This window comes from Phytophthora infestans, genomic scaffold (genome assembly GCF_000142945.1).
Source record: "Phytophthora infestans T30-4 supercont1.64 genomic scaffold, whole genome shotgun sequence".
In the NCBI taxonomy this organism is placed as follows: Eukaryota; Oomycota; class Peronosporomycetes; order Peronosporales; family Peronosporaceae; genus Phytophthora; species Phytophthora infestans.
The window spans coordinates 379654-397156 of record NW_003303695.1 but is presented as its reverse complement, the minus strand read 5'-3'; the positions used below and the strand labels follow the sequence as shown (position 1 = coordinate 397156).

Sequence of the window (17503 nt, the reverse complement as noted above, 5' to 3'; positions counted from 1 at the left end):
GGCAGATGCTTGGGAGTCGTCGACGTATATGACGACTCCGAGGATGTTTTGATGGTGGCCGCGCCCAGAGGAGGCGCCGGCCAAGTGGGTAACTTAGGTCCACAGGCGGGTAACTTAGTTCCGCAGACAGCTGCAGCTGTCATGAACACTGAGAACAGCGTGTTCAGAGTGGGTAACAGAGTTCCACTCACGGTCGCCCAGACCATAACTGAAGAGGAAGACGTCGGATACGCTTCCTGTGTGGGTAACACAGTGCCACACGCGGTCGCCCAGACCTTAACTGAAGAGGAAGGCGTTGAACACGCTTCCTGTGTGGGTACAACAGTACCACACGAGGCCACGAGTGCCTCGGATGTCGTAGCGACGACATCCCTAGACGTGGGCAGCAAAGCTCCCCGTCACAGACGCCGTCGGCAAAGACGCCGCTGCCGCCTCAAGTCGGATCCGAACTTCGTTCCGATCGACGTCGCTTCAAGCGACTCGGAGTCCAGGGCCCGGGCTCCTCCGACAAGGCCGGTGGAAGAGTGTTATCACATCTTCGATGGCGAGACGGGCTTACCCGTCAAGGCATCTGGTGTCCACTTGGAGCCGCTGCCAGAGGTTGCAGAGATACTGCACCTCGAGGAAATGACGGCTGAGTTTTTCCTGACCAACCTCAAGGCTGGAAAGATTGCTGAGATGGTACTCATACGACCTGAGATCACTCAGGAGGAGCTGAACTCCTCCTCTGTCTTGGACGAGAACGTCCTGGAAGACATGAACAAGCAGCGTCAGGCGCGCTTGGGTTCTGAGATTTTCAAGAACCCCAAGGATCCGGTGTATCCTTTGGTGACGGAGTATGCGGACGTGGTGAACAAACACCCACCGACCCAACTCCCACCAGATCGAGGCGTACAGCACGAGATTGATCTCGTGCCCGGCACAAAGTATTGTGTCACGAGGCAATGGCCTCTCCCGCGCGAACAGTGCGAGGTCATTGATGCCTTCTTCGCCGCAAAAGCGAAGGCAGGCATGGTGCGGGAATCGAAATCCCCGCACTCGACGCCGACTTTCTGCGTTCGTAAACCGAACGGAAAGTGGCGTCTGGTTCACGCTTATAACAAGCTGAACAACGCAACGGTGCCGGCCCAGACACCAATCCCACGAAAGGATGTATTGTTGAACAACATGGCCGGGAGCGTACTGTACAGTGCGCTGGATTTGGTAGACGGATACTACCAAATCCTGATGCGAGAGAGCGACATCCCGCTCACCGCGGTAAGCGCTCCAAGCGGCATGCTTTGGGAGTGGCTCGTCATGCCGCAGGGCTTGTCTAACGCCCCGGCGACGTTCAATCGCCTGGTGACGCAATTGTTCCGCCCTTTGCGTACCTTCGTACAGACGTACTTCGACGACATTTTCGTCCATAGCCGTGCCGAGGGAGGCAAGACGGCCATGGAGGTGCATCTAGGACACCTCCGTCGAGTATTGGACGTAATGCGAGCGAACAAGCTCTACGCCAACATCGACAAGTGCGTTTTCGCGTCACCAGAGATTAAAGCTCTCGGTTGCTTCGTAAGCAACGTGGGCGTTCGGGCTGACCCAGACAAGGTCAAGGCCATAGCAGCAAGGCCGACGCCTCGATCCCAGAAGGATCTTCGAAAGTGGTTGGGCTTGGCCAACTACCTTCACAAGTACAGTGCAGGGTACGCGGGCTTCGCTAAGCCCTTGTCGAGCCTCCTTCAGAAGGACGTCGACTGGCGCTGGGAGCAAGAGCACCAGGATGCTTTTGACAGCATCAAGGCCAGTCTCCAAGAGGCCCCTGTCCTGGCCCTGCCGGACGAGACGAAGCCGTTTAGCGTCGTCTGCGATGCCTCCGATTACGCCATCGGATGTGCATTGCTGCAGGCCGACACGGCTGGACAGGAACGAGTCATCTCGTTTCAGTCCAGGCAGCTCAAAGCCGCCGAGCGGAACTACACTGTCCATGACAAGGAGCTCCTGGCAATGAAATATGCCCTTGTGAAGTTCCGTGTTCACCTTCTGGGCTCTAGGCCCTTTGTGATCTACACAGACCACGCGTCCTTGAGGACGGCGACTAACTCGCCTCACCTCTCCCAAAGGATGGCGAGGTGGCTGTCCTTCTTCGCGGAATACAACTTCCGCGTCGAATACAAGCCGGGCAAGCTCAACGTGCTTGCGGACGCCCTCTCTCGGCGTCCCGACTATGAGTTGGCCCACATCACGCGGGTGACAACGGATCTATATAATCGGATACGCATAGCGTATCGGGACGATGAGGCTGTCGCGCCTATCGTCAAGTTCCTTAAGGCCGGAACGAGCGCGAAGTCCGACTGGCTCTCGTCGCGACAGCGCTCACGGCTCCACCGATATGAGTTTAAGGAGGGCCTCCTCTACTATCGGGTGGAGCCCACTGATCCTCCACGGGTGGTCGTACCCAACGACGAGGATCTGAAGTTCGACATCCTCGCGGAGGCGCATGACGCGCCCTCCAGCGGCCACTTGGGCCGCGAGAAGACCTTTCTGTCGGTCTCTCAGTCCTTCTGGTGGACCCACATGTACAAGTGGGTCGCCCGGTACGTCAAGACATGTGAAACATGTCAGCGGGTCAAACCCGCAGGGCACTCTTCGGCTCCACTACAGAGCCTGCCCGTACCGGCTGGTTGTTGGAAGTCGATGAGTCTTGACTTCATCTTTGGGCTTCCCGCCGACGGACACGGCAACACCGGAATTTTGGTGTTCGTGTGTCGGCTGAGCAAGATGGTACATCTTGCTCCAGTTCCCGTCACTGTGACGGGCGAACAAACCGCACGGTTGTTCGTCGATGGCGTGTTCCGCTATCACGGTCTCCCGGAGACGATTGTCTCGGACCGAGACCCGCGGTTCACTGCTGCGTTTTGGAAAACGCAGTTCCCTTTACTGGGAACTCGTCTGCAGATGTTATCTGCGGACCATCCGCAGACAGACGGCCAAATAGAGCGCGTCAATCGAGTGCTCGAGGACATGTGTGCGCGGCAGCACCACGTACGTGGTCGACGCAGCTTCCAGCTGTTGAGTTTGCGCTCAACAACGCGGTGCACGCGTCCACGGGGTTCACGCCGTTCTACTTGGACGGCTTCCGCCACCCCAGAGTGCCTCTCACTCTTCGAGGAGACACTGACTCCTCTACTCTAAGTGGGGGAGAGACTCGGAAAGCTCTTTCCTCCCAGGTCTCGGATGTGAGGCCAGTTTCGCTGCGAAAACAGGTGGAATCCTTTATGGATACCAAGCTGAACATTGTCAGCAGGGTCCGCGATGCCATGGCAGCGGCCCAAGATAAACAAAAGGAGTACTCAGACAAACAAGGAAGAGGAAACTTAAGTATATTTGAGGTTGGGGACTTAGTGTTGCTAGACACGAGGAGCCTACCTCTAGACACTGTTAGCTCTGTCGGCAGCAACAAACTGAAGCACCGCTTCATCAGACCTTTTGCAGTCCTGGCCAGACATGGTGCGTCGTACACCATCGACCTTCCAAAGTCAATGACGACGCACCCGACGTTCTATGTCGGACGTCTTAAGCGGTACTTTGATCCGCAGGGGGTTGCTGACTCGCAGACCCCCCTTGACCCAGCTGCTCGAAGCAAGGGCCGGTCACAGTCGTCGACGAGGGCGTCGGAGCAGGCACCCAAGCCTCGGTCGGGACGGCAAGGCTGCGGTCAAGACCGTACGCCGGAGGGGCTCCATACGAACGGACCCCGGCGCCATACGCCGAGTACGCTGAGTACGCCGGGTACGCACCATACGCGTACGTCTGGGAGTGTACCGCAGGCGGCTCCGGACGTGACAACAAAGCCTCGATCCGTCGGATCATGCGAAAGGCCTCGTCCAGATCGGACGAAGAGGCCCGGCGATCCACCCGCAGGTGCAGGCTCGCGACCTCTCGCTCCACCAGGTCCAGGCGACTCGCAAGACGAGCGAGCTCGCCCTGATTCCCGGCCTGGGCGGCAGCATTACCGCCAGTCCCAAGGCCAAGTGCAATATCAAGCACGAGGACACGTTGACGGAGGCGGTCAACCTCAGGGTCCCGTGTCGGACCCGCAGTCGGAGCACTCGGACGAGAGTGGCTCTCGGGAGGCGCCGAGTACTCGTACTCGTACGAGATCATCTCCGCCCCTGCTTGACCGGAATGGAGAAGTCCACTTCCACGTGGAGCGGATCCTCCAGGAGCAACGGTGTCGCGGCAAGCGACAGCTCCTCGTGAAGTGGAGGGGTTATGCCCACTCTGAGAACTCGTGGGAGCCGATTGAACGGCTCCTGATTGACTGCCCGAAGGCTGTCGCAATCTGGGAACAGAAGCGGCGGCAGCTTCATAAGTAGTCCGGGGCTTCTTGCCCGAACGGGGTACGGTCGATGAATACATACCGTACCCGCGCTCATCGTGAGCGCTAGAAGCCGCGCGCTTCAGGATGTCCCTTGGCAGCATACGCTTGCTGATCAAGTGGGCAAACCTCACACGAAGATCACGCTGGTCCAGGATGTGGGACAGCTGCTGATCTTCATGGAGTTCCCATAACTCCGTGGGCGAGTACTTGAGAGTCTCCACCCACGCCCAGAACATGTCCTCACAAGAACTCCACGTGGGACAGCTCTCGGGTATAACCCAGGGGTATCCCCAAACAGGATAGAGGCCACCCCGGGTCTCGGGCTTCTAACGACAAGTCGTGAAGTCCTTAAGGGGAATGCGGTGTGGCGCGAGAAGCACACACCGAGCAGCCTCCAAGTTGTCGACGAACAACTGGTCTTTCTGAACAAGGGCTCGTTCATAGATGCCCCTAGAAGTGTGGCCGCCCACAAGGCCACGAGGAGCGACGAGAACCTCCAAGAAAAGGTCAGCCCCCGAGCTCTCCTCGGGAGGCCGATACCCTCTTGAGTTGACGGCAGCTCCCTGGCTGACGGGTGCCGCCACCGAACCCCCACGCACACGCTGGGCAGCTTGGAAATCCTCCTGCTGCTGGTCGAGGTCATTCGAGACCTCCCGGGGCTCAACAATGACACCCTCCTCTTCCTCTTCTTCCTCCTTCTCCTCCTCTTCATCCGAGGAGCCGAAGAGACTCTGATAGGAGCGTGGAGTCTCCTTCTCCTCGCGGAGTGGAGACTTAGAGGCGGTACGCTTCTTTGAGGGCTTGGCGCCTTCGGCTTTAGAGGCCTTAGCGCGCGCAAGACCCTCGGCAAGCGAGAGACGTTTGCGAGGATTCTCTTCCTCATCGCCACCGGCTTTGGGAGCGCCCTTAGCCTTAACGGCCGGACTCTCAGAGCGCACAGAGGTCCTGGGACTGTGATCACCGTGATCACTAGCGGGCGACTGCACGCTGTCTTCTTTGTGCTCACTGGGCATTGGGCTGTGCCCTCCCACAGAGCCCGCAGAAGCATCATGAGTGCTCTCGGACTCGGCATCGTCTTCACTGCCCGAGTTGAACTCACGTTCTACGAACCGAGGGTTCGGACGATTGTCTGAACACGAGGGCGACGGACTGCGGCGCCTGCTTGCGCGTTTGTCCACAGCCGCGTCACCCGAGGATCCGATCGCCTCGGAGGCCACCTGAGTAGCCTCCTTAAGTGCAGAGCCTTTGCCGTGAGGCTTAGTGCTCTTGGCTTGCGCCTTACCGGCAGCAGCCTTGGAGCGTGTCTTAGCACCGCTCTTAGCAGTGCCCCGAGGCATGATAACGGTCGAAGTGGAGACCTAGACGAAGAGCGCACAGGTTGCTGCTCGAGGCTCTAGCTGTCAAGTGAGCCTCCGCCGCGATCGCGCGGCCAAGTCGATGGTTTTTGACTTTGAGAATGAGAGTTTGTGACGAACACCTCTTCATTCTGATTGGTCGGTAAACCGAACCTAAGTGGGGGAGGATGTAACGGGGTACGTAGCCCTAAGTGTACCCTGGTTACATGAAGTGTGACACTTCACACTTCAGGAGTATGACACGTCATACTCCGGGATATTTGGTACAAGGTACCAAAGTCGTTCAAAGCCAACCATTGGTTAAATGACATTGCATTTCTATAGGTAACTTATAGTTTGTATTATTCCCCAAACTTAACCTACCAATAAATATACTCAGTATACAATCTACCTTATTTAGGTCACTTAGCTCTCTTTAATTAAAGAGGGGACCTGTGAACTGCCGTTCACTGAGAGTTTGTATACTCTCGGAAGATAACTTCCTCTAGCGCAAGGTGCTGTGTGACCCCGTCACAGCGATGGTGTGCAACAAGCCAAGCCATAAGAAGCAAAACCTACAGCGCTGGAGAGAACCCCACGATTAATTTTAGACGTCTTTGGGCTTGCTGAGACGACGTTCTCAAACTAAGTAGTATTTCTCCGTCCCACAGACTAGGGAATCCATTGTCACAAACCACTACCCAACTAGAAGCGTTTGGGGGATTCGTTTTGAAAAAAATAAAAGTGAAATACTACTTGTAATACAGTTTATATGAATTGTCGAAATATGATACAACGTAATATTTAACATTGCTGTTGGGACAGATAAGCAATAGATGTGAAACGTGTCTTTGCTCTCCTGCACGCCGGGGTTGGTCGCCCAGTGCTGATGGCGCACAAGATCCGGATGGCCGACGATGAACAGCTCTGTTCACCGCGCCGGCGTGTGATCCACTGATCGCACACCTACTTTATTACTGTCCGTTTACAACCCAAATACAGATAACGTCCTCTACGAAATGTACTCGAACCCGCCGCAGCTCAGTAAGTTTCCAGCGTCGCCCACTTATTCACATGGACTCGGCACGCACTCAGACTCCGCCCTACTACGCAACCTTCAGAAGACTTGGGAGAGCTCTCGCTGTCTGCACACCTCGCCGACTGTCCTTGGTTCTCGTCCACCGAGGCGCTACCCGTCCGTCCGTCCGTTTGTGCACTACCTCTCGCCCCACTGAGCTCGAGCAGCACACAGTCCAATCTCAACGATCCGGATACCACTAATCTTCGAGTGATGCCGACACCGCTAATCTTAAAGTGCTGCCGTCTCTGGCCTTCTCTCGTCCGAGTGCTCACCGTATCCTTCGAATTCGGATACAGGAGACACGTACCTACCGTCCTTCAATACCGTCAGCAGCCAGATGCCACACTTCGTCAGTACCGTCCGTTCCTGGCAGCTTCTGCGCTTTGCCTGATCACCGTTTCGTCCTCCGCCCATCCTATCGTACTCGTCAAACGAGTCACCGTACTCGTCACGTCCGCTCCATCGTACACGTCCACTCCATCGTACACGTCCGCAACATCGTTCACGTCCGCATCATCGTTCGCCGTGAACGAGCCGTCATACTCGGTCGCGTCACCGAGCTCGCCCGTATCACAATACGTAACCGCCTTACTGTACTCGTCCGTATCATACTTGTTACACGACTTCCCCAACTGTAGGGTTTTCCACGACCCTACCGTCTTGATAGAGACGTTCGTACTCGTATGCAGAGACCCACATTCGCTCGTGTTCGTGTCGTCCACCAGCAATTCCCCGGAACTCGTACGCTAGGACGTACTGCCCTGCCCGGTTCCTTCGTCGTCTTCGTCGTGTCTCCACCAGTCCGTCACTCGCGTGGAGCGCCCTTCTCGGATTTTCCACTGTTCCTCGGCTTCGTTTTGCACTTCGCGGAACTGCCGACGCACCACTAACTCCCGTTGCTGCGCGTATAGGCGCTCCTGTCCTCGCGTCATGCTCAACTGCACTTTCGTCTTGATCTTCATATTCCAGTTGTGCGTTTAAGTCCTTGGCTAAGTGCTTCCGTAGTGAGGCAGAAAATGAATAGCTAGCCAGAAATGACACCTGGGCAATCAGCGTCTCTGGCGTACCCTTATTATTAGGGGTTATCACGGCTGGAAAATAAGTATGTTTGGTCAGCCAGTTAAGTCAATCCTTCATCCGTCATCTGTGAGGGCCAAAATCGTGCAGAAAAATGAAGCTGGAATTACCGCGTATTCAAAACCAACCAAATCAAACCTTCTGGCACGGTTTTCTACCAATCATAACTAACCTTCACTGGCGGTTTGCAACCTTCCTCTTTTATAAGGAAGGTTTGAGCAGATAAAAACGGGACGCGAAGATTTGATTTGATTGGCCGGTCAAACAAACTTTCCAACCGTGATAACCCCTATTCTCTCTTTGCAGTACAAAGTTCTCACAACCCGCGTCCCCCACGATCTACATGGGACCCATCCACGGGTGTACAAATTTGGTGGCTTTGGGGCCTCGTGGCGGGTTGTATAACCCACACTCGATCACCAACGCCGAAACGCGCTTTTGCCCAGCATTCCGGTCATCATAGTGCGCCTGCCGCGTCTGCTCCTTCCGCCGAGCATTCTCAGCACACTCGTGGCTCCATTCCATCGCCTGTTAAACTGTTCATGATAAGGTAGCAGTGCTCCTGCTTCCGCTACCGCTGTCCGTCTTAGTAACTCATTAGGTGACCGCAGCCGCCTCCCCATCATTAACTCGTTCGGCGTCAGTGCTCAAGTCGAATGACGTGCTGAATTGTACGCGTACACGGCGAGCTTAGCCCATCGTTCCAGTCGTTCTGCTCTTCATTTGCCATACATTTGGCAGCATAGTCCTTCCACGAACGCTGAAAACGTTCAACCAGGCCGATTAGTTGCGGACGATAGGGCACGGGATTGACCTGTCGTGCTTGTAACATCATCACCAACTGCTCGATGACCTTGCCAGTCATCTCCGGGTCACCGTCGGTCAACAATTCGCGGAGCGCTCCAAACTTGAGTATGATCTCCTCTATCAGGAAGAACACCACACTTTCGGCCGTGTGCTGCTTCACGCACTTCGCTGCCGCATATCTCGTTACGTATTCGAGTGCCACCACAACCAAACGCTCTTCTCCGTCGGCAACTGGATCGGGTCCTGTTACGTCCAGTGCCCAGCGATCCCTGACATCTCCAGCACGGATGCTCCTAAGCGACAAAATTACCTCTCGAGGCCGCGCTTTCCGGCTCCCACACTCTTGACAGCCTTTCAACCATTTGTTCACTTCTCGAAGTAGCTGTGGCCACCAGTACAGTTGCGACACACGTCCGTATGTGTGCGGTCCTCTCAAATGTCCTGCCCAGACAGACCCGTGCATCTCCTTGAAGACTACATCCCACAGCGACGGTGGCAGTATCACGCGCCTCCCATATATGGTATCGACTGTCACCAGTCCGTGCATACGTTTCACCTTCATACCGTAATACTCGCCGTCCTGTAGCAGCTTCTGTACCAACTTGCTGCACTGCTGAGCCGTCATTATCTCATCGTCAGCCATTTGCAGTGAAGGCTCCATCGGTACCGTCCTTCGTCCTCGTCCGACCTACTTGCCACCACTGTCGGTGCCGTACCGCTCGTCAGTCGTTCCGCGGGTTTTCGACCCTTGCCGGCGTCTATTCGCCTCCTCCGTAATGCCATACCTTCCGCATTTGTCGTAGCTACCGCAGTGTGTCATACTTGTTGCGTTAGTTATTGGCATCGTGACTTCTGCTGTCACCGTACTTCCGTTCTCTATTGCCATACTGTCGTTCGTCGTCGCCGTATCGCCACTCACCGCCAACACAACTGGTTCTGCGGTCCCAGCCTCAACGTTATCGTCCCGTGCCGTCTTCTGTGCTGCCGCCGCTGCCGCCTCGATCCGTCGTCCAGTTGCTCTCGTCAACAGTCGGTCTGTCGGTCAATCCACACGTTCGTTCTCAGTGGTGTCCTGGTATGCCGTGGCTGGGTTAACCCGCGCGTTGGACGTTGCTGCCGCCTTCGACTTGATCGTCCTGTTCTCCTGGCTGTCTTGAACACTGTCGCTCAACTCGTGCGAAGCGTGTATTGCCGTCTCGTCACTCTTTATCTTCGCTTCTTCTTCTATCGCGTCCGTCCCACGTATCGGTCGCCTCGCTGGTCGTCGCCCTGTTACCACCAGTACTGCTGCTGAGGCTCTCGACAGAGCGTTGACCACTACCATTGTCGTGCCTGGCCTGTATACAATATCAAACTCGTACTCCTGCATGGTAAGTGACCACCTATGCAGTCTCCCAGCGAGATTCGCCGTCGTCATCAGCCTTTTTAACGCCGAGTGATCGGTAACAATAGTAAACGTTCTGCCGTACAGATACGGCCTGAACAGTTTCACCGACCACACCACTGCGAAGCATTCCAGTTCCGTGATCGAGTAGTTCGACTCAGCATCACTATTTACCTTACTGGCGTAGGCTATGGGGTGCCAGCCACGCCCATGGTCCTGCGTCAGGCAGGCGCCAAGCCCCACCTTGCTAGCGTCCGTAATCAAATGAAAGAGAAGTGCAAAGACCGGGTAGATGAGTAACGGCTTCGTTGTTAGCGCTGCCTTGATCCTTTCGAATGCGAACTGTTGCTCCTCCGTCCATTCATAGTCCTGATCTTTCTTCAGCAGGCGTGTCATCGGGGCTGCAATTGAACCAAATGCCTCGATGAACTTCCGATAGTAGCCTGCAAGATGCACAAACCGTTTGACCCCAATAGCGTCAGTTCGTCGCGGGAACTCTGTCACTGCCGTTACCAGTCGTTGCACAGGCAGCACGCTTTTGCTGCTCAGTTCGTGTCCGAGGTATTCGATGGATTCAGTGGCGAACATGCATTTCTTTAGCTTCAGTGTGAGTCCCGCGGCCGAGAGTCGATCCAACACCACGGCGAGTTCAACCACATGCTGCTCCACGTTACCGCGCGTGAGCACTACGATGTCGTCCAAGTACACTAAGCACGAGAGCCACGTTAATCCGCGAAGCACGCCGTTCATCATGCGTTGGAATGTAGACGGGGCGTTCATCAGGCCAAAGGGCATTCTAGTGAACCGGTATAGCCATCGCTTGGTGGTGAACGCCGTTTTGTCCTTGTCCTCCGGAGCAATGCCGATCTACCAGTATCTCGACCTCAGGTTCAGCGTCGTAAACAGTCTTGCGCCACCCAGCGTCTTCAGAGTCTTGTCGATGCGTGGCAGCGGGTAGACGTTAGTTACCTTGTTTAGTGCGCGATAGTCAATACAAAAGTGCACTTCACCGTCCTTCTTCTTGACTAGCACAACTGGGAATCCCCACGCGCCGTTGCCTTCTTCAATTACACCAGCTCCGAGCATCTTGTGCACGTTGTTGTCGACAATAGCGTTTTCTTAATGAGCCTGCCGGCGTCTCTTTAGCATAATCGGGGCTGCCTGACCCGTATCTATGTGATGCTGGACGTCCAGTGCGGACAGTCGCCGTGATCCACTGATACTTTACGATAGGCTCGTAGCAGCCGGATAATCAGGCTCCGTGCGCCAGTCTCCTTACTGCCGATGCGTACCTCATCTTCGTTGTCGAGCGGCGTCTCATCATCGCCCAACTCTTTTAACCATGCACCCAACGAGTTCGGCTTTGCTCGGCAGCTTCACCTTACCACCGTGCACGTTGATCGCGGAAATTGTGGCTTTCCCGTTTCTACTGCGGGTCACTGTCGTTGCCAGCATCACGGTACCGTAGCTTGTCGTCGGCACAGAGATGCCTTCCTCATCGTCGGGTGCCGTCACCGACACTTCTATCGGCGTCACTGTCTGCCACGTCAGTGGCGTACGCCGTACCAGTCGTACAGCTGCGATCTTGGCGTCACCGTCGCCTTCGTCTGTCCTGATCGGTATCACTACTCGTTCCTTCTTGTCTTCGTAACGCATCTCATTGCGCTCAAAGTCTATGACGGCCTTGTACTGCTGCATGCAGTCGAAACTCATCCTTGCATCCGTCGATAATACACGCGGGCACTGTCACATCTTGTCCGAACGTATTTCTCATGTTGAACGTCCATACGCCAAGGACGTCCAGCAAAAATCCGCCGATACATCTACTGGTGACGCTTGTTTCGACCGTTCTCCTCATAACATCCAGGCTGTTCCGGCCACCGAATAACGCGCGCCCGAGTCCAACTTGACGGGTAGCCGTTCGCCTTCCACATCCATGGTCGCCATTGGCAGACCGTCCTCGGCCGATTCACCCAGATCGTCACTCGCACCCGTCGCATCCGTATCAGTTACACTACGCTGACGCTGCACTAGCCGTAGCTTGGTACGTTCACTTGTTCCAAGCTGGTCGTCTTGACGTTTGCGTAGTCGCTGTCGTCGTGTCAATTCAGCGCGAGCTTCGCGGCCTTGTTGCCCTCGTCGCGACCGTCTTTCTGCATCTAATGCGGCCAATGTCTCGTCGATCTTATCACTCGTCGTTGCCGCCGCAATATCCCGTCGCTTTACAACCTGGACCCTCTCCTGCTTTGTCCGTCGCCGTCTTACCTTCGCCCCGTTTCGCACTTTGGCACCATCAGCTGCTATCGAATTGGTCTCGCCGACTTCCTCGTCGTCCGAATCACACTCATACACTTTCACTGCCGTATCTGCCTGATTTCCGCCATTGCTAGTTTCCACGTCGGACATTCTGGCCGCCCGTGTGTCGCCTTCCCCCGTTATTCGTACTCCGCCGAGAACTTTGAGACTTCCGCCTTCCCCAGTCGACTGTACGCCATCATCTTTCTTGCAATCTGCTCGTACGTAGCGCAGTGCGGCCATCGCTGGTCGTACCGTCATCCCGTAGCGACGTGTTCGTTCCTCAGCTCGCCCCGCCAATTCTCCATCCAGAAAGGCATCCGCTGCTGCTGCTTCTCCATTTGTAGTGGGGGATTGTTCACTACCCACAGTCGTTGGCCAGCTGCCTCTCGTCGTTACCGTCTCTACACCACTTGGCGCCACTTTCTGGGAAATAGGCTCATCTTCCGGACGAAGTGACCCCCTCACTACGCCCGTTCGTCGTTTCCCGTAGCCGAAGTTGATTGCACCTTGCGGGTAGCCAGGTACGCGTCGTTACGTGCCTTGGCCTCAGGGTCCGGGCACCCCTTCGCAAAATGACCAGACTTGTCACACGCATAGCACCTGTTGTCCGTTATCGGCCACCTCCTCGACCTTGCTTCTACCGTACGCAACTGGGGCTCGTCCTTTGCTGAATGAGTCGGCGCCTTCGTTTTTCGGATCGCCGCCCTTCGTTTCTTCGTCTTCGGCTCGGGTAGCTCTTCGTCCGAGTCCGACTCTTCGCTTGAATCAGCCATCGATTGCACTACCCGCACCTTTCCTCGCTTTTCGCTGCTTCCGCGCTTACCGCCGTCGTACCAGCCGCTCTGTCTCGCCTTCTGGACCTTCTTAGTGGGTTTCCAGAATCGTCCGTTCCAGGAACGACCGTCTGGGACGTCCCATAACCCCGTAATCTTTTATAAACGCCTAGCGGGTTCGTGAAGTACGTCACTTCGTTGTTTTTCCGTTTCTGTCTGCGTCGCCATCGCATCAACAGCCGATCCTACACCTGGAATGATCACTACCCTTCCAGTCGTGCCGTCCATGGGTATGGTGTACGCGTTTGGTGCCGTCGCCCACGACTAACCGATATTCACCATGCCGCGGGCTACGTTGTCGATCGGGTCGTCTATTGCTGTGGCCTTGTCCACCGCCTGTTCCAGTGTTGTCGGTACCGGTTCTTGTTTGACTAACATCCGGGTCGTCTTATCCAAATTTCGGTAGAACTGACCGAGCAGCGTCTGTTCGCTGACGTGGTTCGGGCCCATGACATCGCGCAAGCCAGCCGCAAAGTTGGCAAATGTCTCGCCCGGATACATCATCGGTCTCCACGTGGATCGCCAAAGTTGACCTAGCCGTGCAAGGCGCTCGTATCTCCGGACGAGGGGATTGGACGGACGAAGAGCTGTACTTCATTGTAGGCAACAAGTTGCAGGATAATGCGGCGAGCTGGTGGGTCCAGATGGATCAAGAACTGCCAGAGAGCGAGAAGACGTGGACACGTCTGAAGGAAGCGCCGATGCGGAGATACGGTGAGCTTCCGGACCCAGTGATGGCCGAATGGAGAGTGTATCAAAGGCGAGGGGGAGCTTGTACACTGCAAGCTCCAAGTCCTTCGCGTTCTTACGGCGTTGCCTGTGTTGTACTTTTCGTGGCCGGTTAACTGTGCTTGCCCGTCGACCTTGTCTCCTGCGTCGCCGTCCGCCACCACGACCCTGAGAGCTGTCGCTACTGCTGTCGTCGCCGTTGCTGTCACTATACCTGCTGTCGCTGCTACCATCGCCACTACTATCTGGTGAAGGTGGTCGTCGCACTGCTCCTGCTCCTGCTCCTCGTCCATCGTTGACTGCGACTTGAACTTCGTGCGTTGCCATTGGTACTACTGCCGGTGCGGTTTGCGCTTGTGGCAGCACTACAGTCGCTGGGGCCGCTCGTTGTCCCGCCAGGCCCACCGCTTCTGTTTGTTGTGGTCTCGGTGCCACAGCAACTTGTGAGGTTGCCACCGGTGGTACTACCGGTGCGGTCCTCGTGGTCTCCATCGCTCCCACGCGCGCTTCCAGTCTCGTCATTGTAGTCATCATGTGGTGGATGGCTGTCAGCAATGCCGATGCGCTCGCTGTCGCTCCATCTTCCTCGATGCTCGTCGTGTTCGCCGCGAGTCCGCCACCCGTTGCTACTATCAAGCTATCCTCGTCAAACCTTCCAGCACCCTCTGACGGCGAGACTACAGATCTCGTCGGGTTATGCCGTTCCTCCTCCACTGCCCGTGGATACGCCTGTCGCTGGGTCCGGAGCAGGTTGCCGATCTGGTACCACTGGCTGCTGTGCAGTCGCCGCCGTTGTTTGCTGAGCCGGTTGTCGTGCTGACGTCTCCTCGTTCGCTACAGGATCCTGTGAGATCGTCGTTCTCACCGTCGTCGTGTCCTGCTGTGCCTGTCCCGATGGCTGCATCGAGCGAGTCACCACTCCCGTAGTTATTGTCGGCACCATGATCGTTTTCGTCCTTGCCATACGTTGGGTCGTAGCCATACTCCCAATCTAACCCGTACTTGAGTAACTTAATAGCCGACCTTCGTTCAATACAACGTCCCTGTATTGACCACCATGTAACGTGTCTTTGCTCCCCTGCACGCCGGGGTTGGTCGCCCAGTGCTGATGGCGCACAAGATCCGGATGGCCGACGATGAACAACTCTGTTCACCGCGCCGGCGTGTGATTCACTGATCGCACACCTACTTTATTACTGTCCTTTTACAACCCAAATACAGATAACGTCCTCTACGAAATGTACTCGAACCCGCCGCAGCTCAGTAAGTTTCCAGCGTCGCCCACTTATTCACATGGACTCGGCACGCACTCAGACTCCGCCCTACTACGCAACCTTCAGAAGACTTGGGAGAGCTCTCGCTGTCTGCACACCTCGCCGACTGTCCTTGGTTCTCGTCCACCGAGGCGCTACCCGTCCGTCCGTCCGTTTGTGCACTACCTCTCGCCCCACTGAGCTCGAGCAGCACACAGTCCAATCTCAACGATCCGGATACCACTAATCTTCGAGTGATGCCGACACCGCTAATCTTAAAGTGCTGCCGTCTCTGGCCTTCTCTCGTCCGAGAGCTCACCGTATCCTACGAATTCGGATACAGGAGACACGTACCTACCGTCCTTCAATACCGTCAGCAGCCAGATGCCACACTTCGTCAGTACCGTCCGTTCCTGGCAGCTTCTGCGCTCTGCCTGATCACCGTTTTGTCCTCCGCCCATCCTATCGTACTCGTCAAACGAGTCACCGTACTCGTCACGTCCGCTCCATCGTACACGTCCACTCCATCGTACACGTCCGCAACATCGTTCACGTCCGCATCATCGCTCGCCGTGAACGAGCCGTCATACTCGGTCGCGTCACCGAACTCGCCCGTATCACAATACGTAACCGCCTTACTGTACTCGTCCGTATCATACTTGTTATAGATGGATGGACCAAATCGCAGCCGAGATAGACGTCTATTGCTTCATGGACATCGAGAAAAGGCGAGCTGTTGCAGCATGTTCAGCCAAGACATGTGGGTCCAAGCGAAAGCAGCAAGAATCGCTATTGGGCCAACTTGCTACGAGTATTCACGGATAAGGTGGCGTAGCCGAGTGATGTCATAATTTTACGAAGCATCTAAAGCTTGCGCTAGCTTATTATCACTGCTGCGGATGCCAACTCCGGTGTCTTTGTCTTCAATAATGAGCGGCTTCTCTCGCATTGGGCCCTACCAACATTTACGCAGCACTTATCACAGAACGTACGTTAAATATTTTGTACCCCTAGGGTCAGTCTGTGGACTATCGACTCAGGTAACAATCGCTTAATTAAACCCGGGGGGGGGGCAATGTAATATAATGGTTAGGCTGTCCAGACAGCTAAAGCTGTCCTCCCAGAATAACCTTAGATATGAAATACTCTTTGTTATGGCATACATTTCAATTCATGGAGCCAGTCATGAATCGATTGTAACCCTCCCACAACTAAACTTAGAGTTCGTATTGCGATTTAAGTTGTTTTACAGACAACGACGGAGAAATCCGACACCACTGAATAGCATCCAGCCATAGTAAAAGAAAAAACACAGAGCCCGACACAAAAATCCGACGCTTCATTTGATAGGCTAATAACGCACTCCAAATAACAAAAAACAGCACAGTAAAAACATGTGAATGAAATAAAAGGGGATTATATTGAGACGATTACTTCCGGATATGTACCTCGGGATAGCCTTTTCGAAGCTACGAATTATCGTTTTCTTCTCTAGCTTTTCCCAAGCAGCAATAGTAGACATTATAGTACGGATGCGCTTTTCCTTAGCGGTTCCACCAGTGCGTCTACCACAACGGTTCCGTATTTTTAATGTAAGAAAGCTAGCTCAACACCACAATAGCACAAAAAGTACATTCACATTGACTTACTTGCTCAAGTCTGCGCATATCCTTCATGTATGTTTAAAGGTCAGAGACGCCAGGAAAAATTTCCTTGCGTCCCTGACCTTTTAACGTCTTTGACGTATGGTGTGTCTTGCAATATTAAATTTTTCGGAGGCGGTCTTAACGCCCCCACATTTAGCGATCCTCAAGGCCTCGCGCTTTTGCTTCATTGTGAAGCTTCGCTCAACGCGGTTCATCGCGCAAAATGACTTTATAATACCGACGCCCAAGAAGTGTTTTATCTCCAGCCATTCATCATTTTTTTGTAAGTAATTGGATTAAAAACTTCTTGTATAAAGATATGATTGGGTAAAAATACAAAATTAGTTACTATGGGAAAGAGGTGTGCTCACAATCACTAGTCGGATTTTTGTGTCTGTCGGATTTCTCCGTCGTTGTCTGTAGCCCGCATCTACATGTATACACTGTAGATCCGGTGTATTGCACAGCTAAGGCTTTCAGTACATAGTTCTCAAGGTAACATTTGAGGAATGCGCAAGCAATCTTCAAAGCCAAGAGATGGTCATGCCATTTTTTGGAATACTATTAAATATATATGCTGCTAATGAAATAAATGTTAAAGCGCCCAATGTACCTTTTCGAAATCGTGGTCTATACCAAATATCGCATACTTTTGTTATATTAAACAAGTCACGGCTCTTTTTTTTCGAATTCTTTTC

The 17503-nt window shown here is 54.5% G+C and overlaps 1 protein-coding gene across 1 annotated transcript; it reads right to left on the bottom strand.

The window, feature by feature from the left end:
• Nucleotides 1-14600: 14600 nt before the first annotated feature.
• On the bottom strand, nucleotides 14601-16835 carry PITG_17927 (uncharacterized protein; the record flags this gene model as incomplete). The annotated part of the gene is made up of 6 exons (XM_002896208.1): nucleotides 14601-14740; nucleotides 14772-14897; nucleotides 14930-15052; nucleotides 15631-15797; nucleotides 16017-16114; nucleotides 16809-16835. The coding sequence occupies 6 exons, from the start codon at nucleotides 16833-16835 to the stop codon at nucleotides 14601-14603; spliced, it is 681 nt and encodes a 226-aa protein (XP_002896254.1).
• Nucleotides 16836-17503: the final 668 nt, after the last annotated feature.